The 17,564-nt window shown below is 40.2% G+C and overlaps 3 protein-coding genes across 3 annotated transcripts; all 3 read right to left on the reverse strand.

The window, feature by feature from the left end:
- Nucleotides 1-2,527: 2,527 nt before the first annotated feature.
- On the reverse strand, nucleotides 2,528-4,359 carry si:ch211-12e13.1. The gene is made up of 5 exons (XM_038703589.1): nucleotides 4,047-4,359; nucleotides 3,772-3,935; nucleotides 3,346-3,588; nucleotides 3,046-3,255; nucleotides 2,528-2,781 (listed from the first exon to the last, which is right to left on the reverse strand). The coding sequence occupies exons 1-5, from the start codon at nucleotides 4,289-4,291 to the stop codon at nucleotides 2,597-2,599; spliced, it is 1,047 nt and encodes a 348-aa protein (XP_038559517.1). The 5' UTR covers nucleotides 4,292-4,359; the 3' UTR covers nucleotides 2,528-2,596.
- A 158-nt stretch (nucleotides 4,360-4,517) lies between these two features.
- Nucleotides 4,518-5,841, reverse strand: LOC119891754 (immediate early response 3-interacting protein 1-like). Its single transcript, XM_038703591.1, has 3 exons — nucleotides 5,684-5,841; nucleotides 5,130-5,231; nucleotides 4,518-5,027 (listed from the first exon to the last, which is right to left on the reverse strand). Exons 1-3 carry the CDS (start codon nucleotides 5,772-5,774, stop codon nucleotides 4,972-4,974), a joined length of 249 nt encoding a protein of 82 aa, XP_038559519.1. The 5' UTR covers nucleotides 5,775-5,841; the 3' UTR covers nucleotides 4,518-4,971.
- A 1,262-nt stretch (nucleotides 5,842-7,103) lies between these two features.
- On the reverse strand, nucleotides 7,104-17,498 carry LOC119891755 (mothers against decapentaplegic homolog 2). The gene is made up of 11 exons (XM_038703592.1): nucleotides 17,343-17,498; nucleotides 15,941-16,350; nucleotides 14,384-14,473; nucleotides 13,964-14,157; nucleotides 12,380-12,514; nucleotides 11,968-12,042; nucleotides 11,448-11,501; nucleotides 11,054-11,266; nucleotides 10,739-10,876; nucleotides 9,793-9,937; nucleotides 7,104-9,356 (listed from the first exon to the last, which is right to left on the reverse strand). Exons 2-11 carry the CDS (start codon nucleotides 16,174-16,176, stop codon nucleotides 9,233-9,235), a joined length of 1,404 nt encoding a protein of 467 aa, XP_038559520.1. The 5' UTR covers nucleotides 16,177-16,350; nucleotides 17,343-17,498; the 3' UTR covers nucleotides 7,104-9,232.
- Nucleotides 17,499-17,564: the final 66 nt, after the last annotated feature.

A 17,564-nucleotide genomic window follows, 5' to 3' on the forward strand; every position in this document is an offset into this window, starting at 1 on the left:
AGTGATGACGGAGCAACAATAGATGAAAAATAGATTTGATTTAAACACACTCAATGCATTACTGCATTAGTTTGTACTTGGTTGGCCGCTGTTTCTGTCTCAGCAGTGACTATGAAAAGGTTGACAACTGCTTTAACTGTGGCAGATGGAAGTTTAGTGGACCTTAATACCTTCAAAACAGTGTTTCTTTACAACAACATATCTGTCATGAAACTCTAATCTCTTGAATTAACCCTGCCATAGAGACCCAAGGTTCAGCTTAGTATGAATCACTCACATGAGTTCAAGCATTTCATTTCAACAAGTTTATTTTGTAGTGACAGAAAATGTTTTAGAGCACTATTTAACAAGCCTTTTTTGTCATGAAATCAGTCAAATCGGGGTCATTGCTAACAGCAGCACTTAACAGTTGCCACAAACTGTCCTATACACTTACAAGAATAGATACTTATACAGAAATCTACATTGTCAAAAAAAATCCACTTATATTTAAATACTTAAAATATGCTTTTACCTTAAGCCGTCCACGGATGAACTCTTCCCCAAGTTGCTGTAATGAAACTCACATGGCAGAGGTGGGATGACCCAGCGTGTGTGCCTCTGATCTGCAGCACAGCTGGTGAAACTGATTTCTCCTCCGTCTGGATGTCTATAAACAGAGACTCTTCACACACACCCTCCCCTCATCTTGTAAACTACAACTGCTCACAGTGTGTGCAGGGAGGCAGTCACGGGATGCTCCACTTATTGAATTCTTTTTCTTTTTTTTTGCTGAACCAGTGTTTCTTCTCAAGCAGACTGTTCTTCACATTCATCCAGCTGCACATATTTACACCTGGAAACAAGGACTATGCACCAAACATTCACTTTTGGGACAACTGTTTTCATTGACCAATTAGGAAAGACAATATAACAAAAAGGTAATATACCTAGAAATGCACACTTTAAACAGAAAGAAGGTATGGTGAGCGGAGTACTGCCAATATGACCTGCCAGCTGTACCAAAAAAGATACCTGCTTTAAGTCATTAAAGAAATAGTTCGACATTTTAATATGCTTACTTGCCGAGAGTAACATGAGAATATTGAAACCACTTTCATATTTGTACAGTAGATATGAAGCTAACACCAGCAGCAACAGAGGGAAACAGCTAGCCCTTTGTTCAACCCATGCAAAAACCTTAGTGTAAAAATGACACATGGTTATACAGGCTGCTTTGCGCGAAACTAACAAGACATATCACATTCATTTGTGAAATTTTCATCTAACTCTCTGCAAGAAAGCAAATAGGTGGATTTCTCAAAATGTCAAACAATTTCTTCAGCATATTGTTAAATATTCCAACCTGCATTTCATTTTAAAGCGAAGGGAATTCACTGGTGGAGTGGTAATCTTGACTAAACCTGACCTTTAATCCTATTCTGATGAATGTGGAAATCCATTGTTTTCTCTTCAAACACAAAGATTAAACCTCCCGTCCCCCCATCCACCATACTTCATGCTACAAACCATCTGCCTTATTCCTTTAGGAAATGTTGCGTTGGTGCAGGGGTGCACGAAAAGCCACTTCTCGCAGTCACATGCACCGAATGTGTTCCTATAAATAATAAAGGAAGACAGAGCTTCACATACATGAAAGCTGCAAACAGGAATATCGGAGGGATCAAATATTGAAGTCTTTAATCTTGACAAAGTGCTCATGTATAGTAGATCTATGAAACCAACAGCAAGAACATGCAAGTCCTGCTAATACAACTAATGAGAAATCTTCTAATTATTTCCCAGCTATTATGATCCTTTCAGTTGCAAAAGAATATCTGACAAGAACACGAACAACAGTAGAATGACCGTGGTGTGATTTCCTAATCCATCTGAGGACATTTTAGGATGAAAAGAATACAATCAATACCACTCTCATGTCTGTCCGGCAAATAAGGAGCAATAGCCTGCAGTAAGCGATTAGCTTAAAGAAGACTCCACCCTCTACTCATGTTCCTATTATTTCAAACAGCACAAAATTATCCAAGATTACATACAAACTTAAGAAATCAGTCCTGACTCCTGCTGGCACAAAAAAGTGATTTGCCATGTATTTAAATCGGTTCCTCTTATGCATCTGGACGTCACATTTTATTTTACAGTGGAGGTTTTTAGAGTGTAGTCTTAGGACAAGGTCTGTATTCATCAGATGACATGGACCTTTTAATATTGTTACATTTATCTATTCTCACATTTATAGAAATCAGCCTTGTCTGTAGAAGGAAAACTCCAACATCATAGGTAATGAAGTGGTTGCACTCAATGAAACTGAAACCCCTTAAATAATAAAAGCGGTGGCCCAGAGGTAGATACATCTGTAATACATGTTCTCATGAGAATATATATAATTCAAATTCACAAAACAAAAAATCTACCTTATTTTATGATCATAAAAAAATACTTGAATGCCGATTAGCTGACTGTCCAGACCAACCTTATTGCATTTAATTGATTACACACTATGTTGTCTACAGAGCAAAAACAGTAAAAAGGTACAAAATCAGTATTTTATTTTGTTTTGACAAAACTACAAATATCAACCGCCTATGTTAATCAGTCATCTCGAAATCCATCCAGTCATGTGAGATATGTTGCTCCCAGGTTGCTGCATGCGGAAGCGGAGGCTTTGGGCAGGAGACTGACTGGTCGTCTCCCAAAACTTGATCGCCACTTTTCCTGGTACCAGCAGAGGCTCTTTAAACTGGGCTGTGACGTTGACAGGAGCTGTGATGACTCCAACACCTGATGACACAACAGAGCAATGAGAAGGTCTGACCAGTGCTGCTGAAAACACTTTACACAATTAAAATATGTCTATTGACCTGTTTCACAGAGGACTTTCCATAACAGGAAAAGGAAATGTCTGCTGGGAAAAAGGCATGTGCCCTTATTTAAAAATCCCTTTAATAGCAAATATAAATGCTTTCATGAACTGGCTGCACGTTCAATTATTACAAAGTTAGATGAACCTATCACCTGTTTTGTCTTGTCCATAAAATCTTTTACCTTTGTGCTTTTCTATTTCAGCCAAGGAGACAGACAGCATCCAGAGACTTGGTGCAGTCTGCAACCTGCAGCCAAAGAGCCCGACTGGTAAAGAGAGGAGCCGGCAGAGGGAGTAGTCAGAGAAGGACCAAACACATCGCAGGCCGGTAGTCCTGGGAACTCTGAGCTCTACCAGCTTCATATTTTCTGGCACAGGCTCATCTGGTTGGCCTGTCAGAGCAGGGGAACATAACCGGAAAGAGTTTGAGTCTGCAAAAGGCTAAAAACATTCTTTGCAGAAATCACTGTAACACTGCTCACTCTCGTTTTCATCCTTGGGTGGGCTTCTGACGGCTTTGAGGAGCTTCTTTTTCGATAGAAACGTCAGCACACTCTCCCACACTGGGCACCCAGAGCGAGAAGTGGCAGACAGACAGATGTCCACCTCTACCCCTGCATCAATTTGCCGGTACTCCAGGACTCGAACCAGCAGCACGAAAGGACCTTTCTTCAGTTCATCAACTGGCTCAAGGGTTTTTATACTCTGATGCACACGTACCAGACCTGCAAAAGTAATTGACACTCACTGTCACATCACCACCATTTTCAAACCTTTTACTATAAACATAAAATATGGGAGTCAGGCCAGAGGGAATGAACTAAATACAATGTACTCAAAATGTTCCTTCTAGGTGTATGAGACATCTGCAGAAACCTCTGCTTAAAGAGACATGCATGCTGTCTTACCTGCTGGGCTGAGCCGAAAGTTTTCATCAGTTAGCAATATAAGCAGCAGTCTGCGACACAGAAACTCAGGGAAGCATAGTGGGATGTCTCTGTATTCGCTGTCTGGATAATCCCAACCATAACCAGCAGCACTGCAGAACCTCCTCAACAGGAGGGTCTCCAGCCTTAGAAAGACAAACACACTGACTCATACTGTGGATGACCAGCAGTCAACTCTTTCAGATAGTGTAAAAAGCTTCCCATTTAAAAGTTAACTGCAAGTGGGCCATGCTTACCTGCAGTTGAGGACAGTGTAAACAACCTCACACTTCTTTGTATTAGTTACTGTGTACAAGTAGCCTGTCCTCCGAGTCAGAGCTTTGGCCAAATATTTCATGTAAAGATACACGAAACTTGGAAGTCTGTCGTTGTTGAGTACCTTTGTTTTCAACAACTTATGAGAAGAGTAAATGTAAACATAAACTAAATATGCAGGACACGCAGTGATGGCGGCAACAACGCAAATCTGCGCGTGCCCCATTATTGCTGAAACTAAATAATTACGATGCAACACAGCAAGTTTACCGGAGACATTAAGCACTCTGTATCACTACTTATGAATTAACCTGGGTAATCGGGCCCATGACGCGAACACAGACTTTAATGTCTGCGTCGCTGGTTAAAAGTACGGCATGCGAGCTGAGACAAACAACACAGCTTCGGCTATTTCAGAAAACGAAACGCAGTAATAGGACACATAATGACTGTTAAAAAAAATATTTTTTTTCGAGCATTTTGACAACAACAGCACTTATTCATGAGTTAATTTACACTTTTCCAGTGTATAAAAATCACAACCATTTAACAGCCGGCTTCTTTGTGACAGATTTTCTCATAAAAGTACATTTTTTCATATGAATATTTTAATCAAAATCAAATTAAGTGTTCATTATACAGCATTTAATTGTGCTATTCAAATGAAGAGATAAATTAATCATTAACAGTAGCTGATGTTACGTATTTGAATTACTATGCCGTATAAAACCGGCATTAACAATTATCCCATGTCTTGATGTGAATTATCAAGTGACAACATTCATATTTAGGCTGACAGGAGACACTCTGTGTTTCAAAGAGATGCAATGTTTCTGCACAAGGGTTCCTGAGGTGATGGAGATGTTCTCCTGACAGCAGATTGGTTGGTCCCATCTTCACTCCTCTTCATCCGAACAGAAGCAGCAACACAATGCAGACTGAATTCACGGCAATCAACGGCACTGCAGAGCAAAAGAGATGACATGATCAGAGCCAAGAGGAGGCTCACTAGACTTGTTTGTTACTCACACTTAAAAAAACTGTGTGTGTGTGTGTGTACTTACCTCTCATCACTGTCCTCACTGAGCGGATGAGATTCATTAGCTGCACTTTGATGCCTGGTTCATCACCAAAACCACCAACACTTTGGTCTACTCCCCAGCCAACTGAAGGTGGTTAAATTGCAAAGACAGACAGGTTCAATATTAAAATAGAACATGCTTCAACTAAGTACTGTTTTCTTTACATAAAAAGACATTTCACCGATTGTCTTCATTGTATTTTGTTAAATACTGTTATATAAGTTGCCAGACCAGTGTTTTAATTCCCCACCTTTTGCTAAGCTTATGTTTGATTGTTGTACTTTGTTTATAAAGTTATGTGTGGCTTTTCAAAAGTAGGACATTGTAACGAATTTAAATTCAGACAACCTCTGTCACACACTTACAGCTGTTCATTAGAGGCTGGTGCACCAACTCTAGATAATGTTCACCCTTCGCCGATAAAGATTTTTATGTTCTTACCAGTTTTTGTTAATAGCCAGTTAGCATTAGCTAAGTACTATTTCGCATTTCACATATCATAAGCGCATAAAATTACAAAAACTACAGCCACTTACTTTTACTCAGAAATCTTTCTTCGTGCAATACAGCGACAGCATTGACACACAGGATTGCTGCTTGAATGAGAGAGTACAAACTAAAAGCCATGTTGTCTTAAGTAGCTAGCTGGAGGTTAGCACATAGTATTTACTTCTGACGTAGCCTACGGTGGCCGCGGAAGTACAAATCTAATGACAGCTTGTTTGTTCGACACACATTAACTTAAGTTATTAAGTTAAGTAAACATACAACCCTATAAAAAACTGTATTACAAGTAAGATTACTCTTATACTGTACGTTTAAAATTGTATCTACAAGTATTACCAGAAAACTATAAGGTATTAAAATTAAAACCACCCCCCCATCAGCCTTATAGTTTTATTGGACCATTGTTATTACGCATTAAGATGTAATAGTACTGCAATGTTGTAATTGATTGAGGTGGGGTATAATTTTTATTGCTTTATGTGTTTTTGGATAATTTAATCCATAACAATGCATCATATTTATAAACTGATCACATTTTGTATATAAAATCTTCTTCTGAAAGGTAAATAATAAGAAAAGCATCAAACAAAAAGAACAATATTTTAAATGTAGTGGAGAAGAAGTATGAAGTACCAGGAAAATGGAAACACCCAATTAAAGTACAAATACTTCAAATGTGTACAGTAAGCACAGTTTACAGTGAGTAAATGTACTTAGTTACATTCCACCACTGTACACCCTTTACTAAAGTGGCGATCACACAATGTATTCCATTTCAAGTGCAGCATTCAAAAGTATATGAAAATATCAAGTTAATCAATAAGCATTACTTGCAAAATATAGGTAAAGTTTGATGATTATTATTATTGATGCAATAAAGTGTAAGTAGTCAATGTTGAGGAGTTTGATGTGTAAGACATAAATCACATTTTGTAAGCTAATCATATGTTTTGTATATAAAATCTAAATCTGCAAACTATGGCAGTCAGATAAATGTACTGGCATAAAAATTTAAATGTTTGTCTTTGAAATGTTTTAAAGTAAAATACAGTGGAAACCTTTCAGTCATCACATCTGTTTGTGTCAAATTGGTCACTATAAGCAGATTCCGAGCTTTTTCCTATATTTTATTGTGTATGAAAATACCCAAATTGGAACACTGTAATCATACTACTTAATTTTTAGCAAATTATTTAAACAGCATTTGTATAGAAATTATTCTGTCCCAGGTTTACTCATCCACTGCTTAAAAAGTGGAGATCTTGTCTGATAATGTTCTCGTACTACTCAGCAAACATTTGAACACTTTACAAGAGGGTTATGGTGCAAAGTCTGATAAGTTATCCAAGATGACACTGTTGACCCAATAGATGAGCAATTATTATAGTCTTTACTGTACTGTAGACCATATCTACAATCAAGACACACACACACACACACACACACAAATCATGAGAATAAAAATCTTTATTAGTGTTTTATGAAGTCTGCATAATATGCCACACGCCTGAGAAGCTTATGGCCAGAAAAGAAAAGAAAAAAACAAACAAAAAAAAAACAAACAAACAAAAAAAAAAGAACTGCTCTATCAATATCGCCCTCTACTGGTAAAACAACTGCGACATCTACTGTACTGACTGCTTTGCAAAAAGATTACTGTTAAATACACACATACTGTACTACTGTTATGTTTATGTACGTCTGGTCCACGTCAGTTTTTGTAATGTATTTTTTCACATTCATATGTTGTAGGCCAAAGATAAAAACAATGTAACACTGGACCCTAACACATGGTTCAGTTCCCCAAATCCAAACTTCACTAGGTGCACTTAAAGTACAATCACTAGTGCCATAAGGTAAACACATTTACATCAAATAGAAGGGAGGGAAAACGTGTTAAATTCGCAACAGCCACGTAATGACAATAATGGCAGAGTTTAAGCTAATACGTCTTGTTGTACATACTGTATTTTATAGACAGAACAAATACAACACACACACATAAACACAGAATGTCCCAGTGTGCAGGCACATTCGCGCTTCTTTTCTCCCATGTTTCTGTAACATTTTAAAAGCCAATTGTATCTGGTTGACCTTAACCCGCTTGATTAAGCACCAAAAGGCTACTAGAGGTCACGTGTGTTTTCAAAAAACAAACAAAAAAAGAAATAAAAGTGAAGAAATGAATGAATGAATGGCCATTACAAAGTTTTACATGCCTCTGGAATCATTAAAAGCATTACAAGAAAGTAGGTTTTGGGTTTGTTGTTGTTTTGTGTACTTTAAATGCACCAGATTTCTTTGGAAAAACAAAGGATAGAAACAGGCTACACATCATGTGGGGCAGTGACTTTTTTTTTTTTTTGACAAGACAAAGAGCTGCAATTGGAGATGAATTCAAACAGAACCTTTTGGGTAAAATGAAGGAATGATTCATGCCCCTCATGTCACTTTAGAAACAGCTGTGGTCTTGAAAATATTACTTTAATAAAAAGTGAACGACAGAAGATTTTAAGTATATTTATATATAAAAATACATGAGAATACAAAAAAGTAGCAAAACAATGGGGATATAGGCTAAAAACAGAATGGATTCATTAAAACCTTCTATTTCTCCTGGTGAGACGTTTAATGCTTCACCTTGGAGAGCCCCAGGACTCCCAATGTTGTGTCAAAAAGAGGAAAAAAAGCTTTAGATAACAGCTGATATTCTCTGGTCCCTGCCCAGTGCACCTTGGAAAAGCCTGGCCAACACCTCATTAGCTTTCATACCAGGCTGGACATGTAGAGTGCCATATAATGACAAAGAAATAAACTACAGCCAGATCAAGCTTGCAGTTTGTTTGGGGTTTTTGAATAATTTTCTTTTAACTAACATTCCTATTTGTCCATTAAGAAGTATGTCTTATAACGACACACGTCGAGAGTTACAAAAAGGGCCATTACGGCAAAGTCAATTCAATCAAATTTTATAAACACATTGTGGCGTTTCCTTCAGAGGACAACGGCCAACAAAGGCCATCGTTTCTTCACCTAGCAACCTCCCCCTGACAACTGATGGGGCCAAGTTTCCCAGAGAAAAGTAAACTTAGGTTTAGAACAATGGTTGGGGTGGGCTGGAACAAAAATCATTTTAGCATTCAAGCTCGTGTCACTCATACAAGCAATCTTCAATACTGAGAAACTATTCACAGATATTTTTGGTATTTCCCCTACTTCCTGGACTAAAAACCAATATACATTTTATTTGTACCACAAATAGATCTAATATTAAGGATTTGGGGAAAAGCAATTTAACAAGGTGCATGACATAGATGGGTAACAAAGTGCCAATTTTTTTTACTGAAAAGTCTGTATGTGTGTGTGCGCGTGTGACAGTGTAGCTGCATTTGTTCTTGTGTGTGTATTTGTGTGTAAAGTTAAGAGGGATGTGGAACTGGGCCACAAATACTATGAAGAATCTTACAGAAAATTAATTCTGTGGGGTTTCCATTTTTTTTTTCATGAAAGGACTCACAAGTTTAGAATTTAATGATCATGTAATGGACTGTGTTTTTTGGGGGCGTTTCAATAGCTGTCTACGACATACTGGAGCAGCGTGCAGATGGGGAACCCATCTGGGTCAGAACCTTGTCCAGCCACTGCAATGGACCATTCAAATGCAACTCGATCCAGCAAGGAGTGCTTGTGACAGTCTGCCGCCTGGAAAACAAAGATGTAGAATTTAATGTCTGGGATTGTGCTAAGCCTTTTTTACTCCTAACAACACGTGATTTATGATGCTTCAATGCTTTATTATGTACACTATGCATCACTGCTGCCAGGAAGTGGGTGTTGTGGTTAGGAGGTCTCGACTTAAAATGTAAAGAAGGAAATGTGTGTGTGAAAATAAACCTACAATGGTAACTTCCACTCTGAAACATAGGCTACATTCTTAGAAAGAAAAGCAAAATTAAGCTACTGGTGAGGAAGCAAAACTTCCCTTAACTAAATGTTTCAGATAAATTTTCCAGGTCATAAGCCATAACAGATAAACAATTAAATACTGGTAAGTTTTTAAAAATCAGCTTAATTCAAGTCTGTACATATGTAGTATGTTTAAAATTAAGCTGTTCAAATATAGTATTGCAGCGCTCACCTGTACTCGGCTCCCCAGCCTTTGACAAAGCTCATGCGGATGGTGCACATCCTGGTGAGCTGGTAGACTGCCTCAAAGCCCTGGTTGACTGACTGAGCCAGCAGGGCTGCAAATTCCTGGTTGTTGAAGATCTTTAGATTACAACCTATAAGGAACAAAGAGGTTAACAGTTTATGTGGGGTTTGCCAGAGATTCTTAAAAAAAAAAGAAAAGAAAAAAGAATAGGGGGAAATAAAATTCTTAGGGCCAACATTTGGCCTTTGGTTGGCAGTGGTCTGTCATTGTGTATCTGTGGCTAATTATTGCCCAGCGTGGTTGTGGTGTGTTTGGCATTGTAGGCTCTACTTTGCCTTAATAGGTGGCAGTTGGGATTCATGAACATGCTGCATGAGCATCAGAGCCAGTAAGTGAGACAGAAGAGAAATAAAAAGTCTTTCTCACGTTACTACAGCATCCTCATGCATTCTTCACAGCAAAGTTGTGTGCAACTTACCACGAACAAATTACCAGCAGAAACACAGAGCTAGCTAGATAACTGTAGCGACAGTGGACGGCGAGGGTCAATCAAAGAACTGCGATACAATTACTGACCGTCATACCTTATATGCCGCCACCACTCTGCAGAGTCTATGCAAAACACAACGTGGTCAGTCAACTTATGTGTTGTAGTGATGAGAGTTTGTAATGAAGTAGATCTATTTCAGAAACCGGCCAATGGCGGCTGACCTCATTTATTTATTTGCCAATGTAGATTTGTACTCGCGTTTGGCGAGTGGCAAGAGTAATTTTGACTCTGGCTGGGTATGCATGGTCTTCTTCAGCATCATCATCATTTGCATGTAAAAAGCTGGCTAGTCTACTGATATCTCTTGCTCAAAGGGCATCTTACAGTTATTTTCAGCAAATGTTCCTGAGTGCTACACAAGTGACAACTTCAGCATCTTACCTGGAGGAATTTTACACACGGTTGCTGGATGCCAGCCATACCGCTGGTTACAGTTTGGACTCTGGACAAAGATGGCGCTATCACTCAGGCACTCGGCAAATACCTCCCCTCCAATGTAGTAGAGTCTAACTCCTCTTCCTGTAAAACACAGACAGAAACTTTTTCCTCATCAACTACAACAAACACCCGACAAGATGGGGCAACGTGCAAGACTAGACCTGTGACACATCTCAAAAGCTAAAAGAAACTACAAGAGGCTAACTGGTTGTCTACAGACCATAAATTACTGTAACACTACCTGAAGCTGTGCCATACCTATGTGCCTCCGGGTCATCTCCACAGTGGCGTTCCTGTTGACATTAGACAGCAGGCCTAGGCAGAAACGCTCAGAGTTTGATGGATCTGTGAATCCATCCACTGTCAGCGAGGGCTGAGAAGCGTGGAACGTCTCCCCTACTCGCTGGTTCAGCTCGTAGTAGGCTATAGAGCACCAGAAGGCTGGCTCCGAGTAAGTCACCGGCTGCAGGTCTACAGTAGAGGATTACATCAGCAAAATCTTTTTGATACAACACTGTTCATATGCTGATGAAAAGATACACGCACTGCAAATGTCTGTGTATATAATATTAACCAAGGTGCCAACCAGGGATGCATTAATATACAGTTCTGGTCTATGTGTTGTTACAGCTGGGAAGGATTTGCATCTTACCCATGCTGTGATTGACAGGAGACAGAGTGCTGGGGGAGAGCTCAGCTGGAGAACCTGACAAAGGAAACAGGAAGTCATCGATATGGATGGGTTCACAGGAGACCATCACATGAGGAACAGGTGGATCAGATCAAAGACTTATGATGAAAGTGGTGGCTGCTTTGCAAAGGAATGTCACTACTGTGAAAGTGATGTGTTTGCATTAGCATGAAGAAGAGATACCGTTTACTGTTGCCATAACAAAAGTTTCTGATAGACTCTGATAGCTGCAGTGCATCTTTCCAAACCTCTAAAATGGGTTCTGGTCTATAAAACATGATACACCTTTGTCTTGTTTACAGTGATTTTACTTTATTACATAGTTCCTTTGAATACTTTCAACTGTTTTGTTGTGTTGCTGACACAATGACGTGCATCTTTAACAGATTTATTCCATGGACATATACATCTGACTGTGACCTGGCTGTGGAGGTAAGGCAGACTCACAAGGAAAGGAGGAGGAGTTGCTAGTCTAGTGTACCTGTGTCCATACTGTGATTCAACTGTTGATCGCTGGCCTCCCCGTCCTCACTGATGTAGCCTGGTGGAGGTGTTTCTGTTGATATGATGCAGGGGTGTAAAAATGAGTTGTGATAATTTAATAGGGCTGTTTAACCTACTGAAATCAAGGAAACATTTTTATCCCTTTAAGTGATGTAAATGGAAAATGCAGGGGGAAGATAAACCCAGGATGTAGAGAGCAACAAGTTTGTATTTGATGACAATACCAGTATCTACGTTGCATATACAAACTAGATATGTGTAATACAGTAATAATACAGAAACCTTGAATAACAGTTTCTTCACTACCAGATTTCAGTTAGCACATTATGTAACCCCCCAGTGAAATGGTCAAATATAGTCCCTCCCATCCAGTGCAGAGATAAACACACCTGGTATATAGTTGTTTGGAGGTTCGATTCCTGCAGGAAAGTTCGTGTTCTCCGGTATGGAATGAGTGTAGTCATCCAGAGGTGGCAGCTCTGGCAGGATATCTGAGTGTCTTGGCACAAGAACAGGAGGCAGCACTACAGCGTTGGGTAAAAGTTAAAGAAGGGATGAGTTAGACTTCCATCAGTTACATGCTTCTCTAAAATGACTGTCAGTTGTTTTTGGACAGTAATGCAAAGAAAATCATTATTGCAACAGCAATAAGACAATGATGAAACTAGAACAGGGAAACTTAAACTGAAATCTTCAACTGTGGCTTATTCTTATGGCTTGTCCATTCCTGAAACGCTTAAAAGGAATAGTTTGACATTTTGCGAGATTAACTCTTTTTTTTTTTTGCTGAAAGTTCCTTGCGAAGATTGACACCACTCTCATATCTGTTTGCTAAAATGCTGTATAAAGCCCCTTTTCCACTGCTCGGTACCAGCTCGACTCAACTTTTTTTGGTTTTCCATTGCGGAAAAGTTGTACCAGTACCTGCTACTAGGTCTGTTGAGGTTCCAAGCGAGCTGAGGTGACTAAAATGTGAAACACAGCAGACTGCCGATTGGTCAGAGAGAATATTCACTATTCACTGCATCATCATTGCTGCACCAGACAGAGGCCAGCAACAGAAAGTTTTACATTTTACAATTTTCGTATGGAATTTCATCCGTAAATCCACTTCTGAGAAGTTTTGAGGTTAGAAATCAGCTGTGTAGATTTTGAATATTGACAGTTTTACGAGAAGTGATGGCGGAACAAAAATGTGCTGTGAGTTGAGGAGCTCCGCAAGTGGCTGCGGGGTAAGCCTGCGCCAGGAGCGTGTGAGGCCGGACAGCCGCCCGCTCACAGAGCCCTCTGCTCCCGCCGCCACACAGACCGACGCAGCAACAACAGCAGAGGAAAACACAGCTGGAAGGTTTTCATACCGCTTATCTGTCTTTACATTCTGAGCAATGTTCAAACGTAACGTAACTTAAATCAAAAGAAAGCTGTATGTGGGTCGCTGGTGTGTGTGTCGCATTGAAAATTCTGTCGTGGCAGTTGTGTGTGGCGTCGCTATGACGACCAGCTACGTTGAGGGGTACTATCTCTGGGTACTATCTGCAATGGAAAACGGAGCACGGCCAAACAGAATTGAGTTGAGTAGAGTAGCCTTAGCATAAAGACCGGAAACAGGGGAAACCGTTTAAAAGGAGCCAGTAGGCCTGTTTTGTTACCAGTGGAAAGAGCCAGGCTAGCTATTGTTTTTTTAATGCGAGGCGGCCGTTGGCTGTTGCTTCATATAGTGTATATGCTATTGATCTTCTCATCTAACTCTCAGCAAGTAAGCAAAGGACACAGACAGGCCCATTTCCAGATCTCTAAGGCTAAAACACTTTCTAGGAAATACAAATATCTTTAAAAATGTTGGTGTTTAACATTCAGTGAACTTTTCAAGGTCAGATTTAAACAGAGAAGCAACCAACATGTAGTAGAAACTAAAATACAAAAAGATGTACATGCTTTAGGTAACAAATGTCCACTGGAAAGCGTTATCTCACCTGGGGTCTCCACCCTCTGGTAGTGGTAGGGGTTGATGCAGACCTCATCCTTCTTTAGGTGGAAGGCATACTCACACGCCTCAATGGCACGTAGCTCGTGGTGGCTGTGAAGGTCTGGCCATCGCCACAAGCGGCAGTAGATAACATGGGGAAGCCCCTTCCTGTGGGAGACCTGCAGACGGCCGTCCAGTGATCTGATTGAACAGCAAACAGGAGATGGTGGTGAGATGGGTAGAAGATACACAGGGATGAGGGGTGACAGATAATATGGCCAGGTAGGGGAAGGAAATGGAAATGGATTGAATTGAGTTGTGACGAGAAACAAAGATGTTCTCAATGTCCGTCACCTTCAACATTGTCATGACAACTCTCCCACATCAAAGTTGTATGCAACACCATACAATAGTTGAGGATAGTCACCTGGTTTGGTCAGGGTAGCTGTATAGGCCTGATGTATCCCACTGTTCTATCGTATTTGGTGTACTCAGTCCCCATATTTCAGAGCAATTGCTGTGCACAGAGAAAACAACAAAACAAAAACAAAAAACAAATGATAAACATGGGACATGGCTCATTCAGAAATATCAGTATGGGTAATGTAAACATTAAAAGGCCTCTTTTATTAGAGTCTTATAGCAAAATAAAGACATCAAATTCATTTTCAGCTGTGGAAATGAAAGATGGGAACTTCAAATAAGAGAAGCCTTTTTGACAGAATTAAGGAAAAAAACATAACATGGAATCTGCTAACACACAATGAGTGAGACAAAGAGCATTCTTCAACAGTGTGGCATTGTATCAAACACCGAAAATAACTCAGAACGTATCTGGAGACATTCAAATAAACACTGACGACACACAATGGTACAAAGAGGGAGGGGGGGGGGGATCCATTTTCAGACATTCTCAAAACATTCACAAGAAAATGGTCAACAACTAAGAAATAAAAAACTTGGAATGAGGACAAATGAGAGTAGTTGCTTCTGAATAACAGGGCAATAACAGATTTTACATGTTAAATGCTACAAATACATGACAACATGTACTAGGCTTAATTACTTTAGTGGGATCCCAACTACCATTCATGATTGCAATTGTCTGATTCATGACAGGGCAGGAAACCAACTTATGCCCACCAGCCATAGCAGATTGTAGATCCAAAAATTTAACAGCTTTTTTTACTGCAGGAAACCAGGTGTTTAGAGCAGTATCAATCCAAATGCCGAACGTACCTGTACCTGCCAAAGTGGCAAGCAGGGTAGAGAAGCTCCCCAATCACAATCAAAATGTACCAACGTGAGTATGGCTGGTGGTAATGCCCAAATCTGGCATTATTTTGGGTTTGTAACCCACCCTCTCTCACATAGATATCCTCTACAAAAAATAATTTCCTTCATGTCGAGCCAGCCACTCAATGTCTACAAACATAACAGTGAAGCCTAGAACAATTCTCAGGCGATAACAACCAGCCTGCTATCTATAGACATACAAGCATCTGATGTGGTACTTGTTGGCACATCAGTGAGGAATGAATCTGTTAACACAGTGTTCCCACTGAACATGAGTCTGGGCCATCAAGGCTGGCTAGCTGATAAAGAGAACTTCTTCTCTCACCACTTTTAATGTCTCTCTCCACATGAGTGTAATACAAATTGTGCAACTGTAAGTACAGTTGTAAACAAACAGTGATTTAATATTTAATTTTCAGCTCATCTTAATGAGAAATTTATGCTCTACCATTTTGCAACCTTAATCACATCCCTAAACAAATCTTTCCATATTCCCAACAGTTTTACATGTTTGGTAATGATCGCAGGAAGTTATGTTAACAGAATTAAGAAAAGAGAAGCGCAAGCATCTGCTAACAGCCCATGGTTTCAGATGAGGTCTTAAACTAAGCACATCTGCAGAAACATGTGTAACAGCAGCAGCAGCAGCTTTTTTGTTTGAACAGCAATCAAGTGTTGGGCAGTATACCTGGGGATGGTGACACACTTGGTGTTGCAGTTCTGTGTGGTGATAGCTTTCTCCAGCTCATCTAGCTGGCCTGTTTTCTTTAGCTTCTTCACTAAGCTCTTCACAGCCTTCTCACACCATTTCTCCTCTTGCCCGTTCTGCTCTCCACCGCCCGCTCCGCCTGGGCCGTTTGTCGACTTCTTCCAACCCAACAACCTCTTCACCACAGGAGGGGTGAATGGCAAGATGGAGGACATCTTAGCTGGATGAGCCGGGAGTCTCCAGAAGATGCAATACAAGCTCTCACACAGACAGACAGAGGGGACCTAGAGCTACAGTTGGGCCCTTGCTCTGACGGGGCCCCTCTGGTGACCAGTGAGTCACAGGATGGAAGCCAGTGCTAGCAGGGTATACTCAAAAGAGATGGACACCTTGGGAGAAAGTTACACACAAAGTACATCATTACAAACACAATATGGTACAGAAAAGTTTCCACCTAGTCTCATCAAAACATTAAAAACATTACTCGCTGAATAACTTAGTGAACAGTAAGTTTGTTTTGGCGGCAGCATTGCTATGGTTACATAACTGCTTCTGGAGTAAAGTTAGCATTATGTGAGTTGAACAAACAGAGATGCCCACTTGACGTTAGCTTGTCACAACCACTACTCGACATGCAAGCTAGCTAGCTTGCAAACTTGTAAAGTTAACACGGGCCTCACACTGTCGCGACGTAATCACGACCAGCTTCTAATGAACATAATGAACAATACAGTGAACGCTATCAACTGGATGTGAACAAGGAGAGTATTTTGTGACAGCCCCCCACCCCCCTGTGCTACACCAAGTGGCTTGGGAAGGCCGGCTGCTAGCTACCTGATGGGGGGCCTGCTTGACTCAAATCACAACAATAAGTTTACTAGCGTTAGCTTGTGCTAAATGCTGAAATAATCTAAGCGAAAAGCAAAAACTATAGTCAATGTAACTAAGCTGATCGGAGGCAATTCGTGGAGAAGTCCTCATCCAGCTTGGTCAGCTAACATTAGCTTAACTAAGCTAGCTAGCTGCCAGCTTGTTATCAAAAATCCTTTTGTTGTGATCCACGAAGAAACCTTCTATGCGCAACAGTCAAGTCGTGCTACTTTGCTACCTAACGTCAGCTTGTCAAATACATCCAGGCTATAATAATAACATAATGTCACTTCACGGATTTCAATCTTGTCGTGTTTTATTACAACGTAGCTAACTTAATCAATGTTTGTGACTTTTGCTAAAATACAGACACAGCAGCAAAATGAGTTAGCATCTTGGACTAACTCTTCCAAACTGAGCCCTGGCTCCCGCTGGCTAACGGACATACATCCCTCACACAAAACAGCATGCTTCAAAGTCGAACAAACAGCAAAAGCTTTTCAATAGTTACCCCAGTTTTAAAGTCCAAAGGTCTGCTTTTGGAGAAAAAGCTTTGCACGGCCCTCTAAACGCCCCGTGGACATTAAACTGTATTGTACTGCAGCTAATTTTGACAAGGCTCTTTTCAAGTTGCTACCAGTGCTACTGGAGCTAGTTTGCTAGGTTAGGTAGACCGGAACAACAAAACAAACATGATGGCTACGTACTAGCCCTTAATCCCTCCTATTCAAAA

This window comes from Micropterus salmoides, unplaced genomic scaffold (assembly GCF_014851395.1).
Source record: "Micropterus salmoides isolate LMB-PRFRI ecotype aquatic unplaced genomic scaffold, ASM1485139v1 Ms_hic_scaffold_7, whole genome shotgun sequence".
In the NCBI taxonomy this organism is placed as follows: domain Eukaryota; kingdom Metazoa; phylum Chordata; class Actinopteri; order Centrarchiformes; family Centrarchidae; genus Micropterus; species Micropterus salmoides.

What these genes read in the sequence shown, in the direction of transcription:
- si:ch211-12e13.1 (XM_038703589.1), bottom strand. Translation starts at nt 4,291, where the DNA reads ATGGGGCACGCGCAGATTTGCGTTGTTGCCGCCATCACTGCGTGTCCT. An exon ending in TACACTGTCCTCAACTGCAG is followed by an intron (nt 3,936 to 4,046) that starts GTAAGCATGGCC and finishes TGTCTTTCTAAG; the next exon opens with GCTGGAGACCCTCCTGTTGA. An exon ending in CTTTCGGCTCAGCCCAGCAG is followed by an intron (nt 3,589 to 3,771) that starts GTAAGACAGCAT and finishes TTACTTTTGCAG; the next exon opens with GTCTGGTACGTGTGCATCAG.
- LOC119891754 (XM_038703591.1), bottom strand. Translation starts at nt 5,774, where the DNA reads ATGGCTTTTAGTTTGTACTCTCTCATTCAAGCAGCAATCCTGTGTGTC. An exon ending in AGAAAGATTTCTGAGTAAAA is followed by an intron (nt 5,232 to 5,683) that starts GTAAGTGGCTGT and finishes AACCACCTTCAG; the next exon opens with TTGGCTGGGGAGTAGACCAA. An exon ending in AGTGAGGACAGTGATGAGAG is followed by an intron (nt 5,028 to 5,129) that starts GTAAGTACACAC and finishes TTTGCTCTGCAG; the next exon opens with TGCCGTTGATTGCCGTGAAT.
- LOC119891755 (XM_038703592.1), bottom strand. Translation starts at nt 16,176, where the DNA reads ATGTCCTCCATCTTGCCATTCACCCCTCCTGTGGTGAAGAGGTTGTTG. An exon ending in GAATCACAGTATGGACACAG is followed by an intron (nt 11,502 to 11,967) that starts GTACACTAGACT and finishes TTCCTTTGTCAG; the next exon opens with GTTCTCCAGCTGAGCTCTCC. An exon ending in GGCTGGGGAGCCGAGTACAG is followed by an intron (nt 9,357 to 9,792) that starts GTGAGCGCTGCA and finishes TTTGTTTTCCAG; the next exon opens with GCGGCAGACTGTCACAAGCA.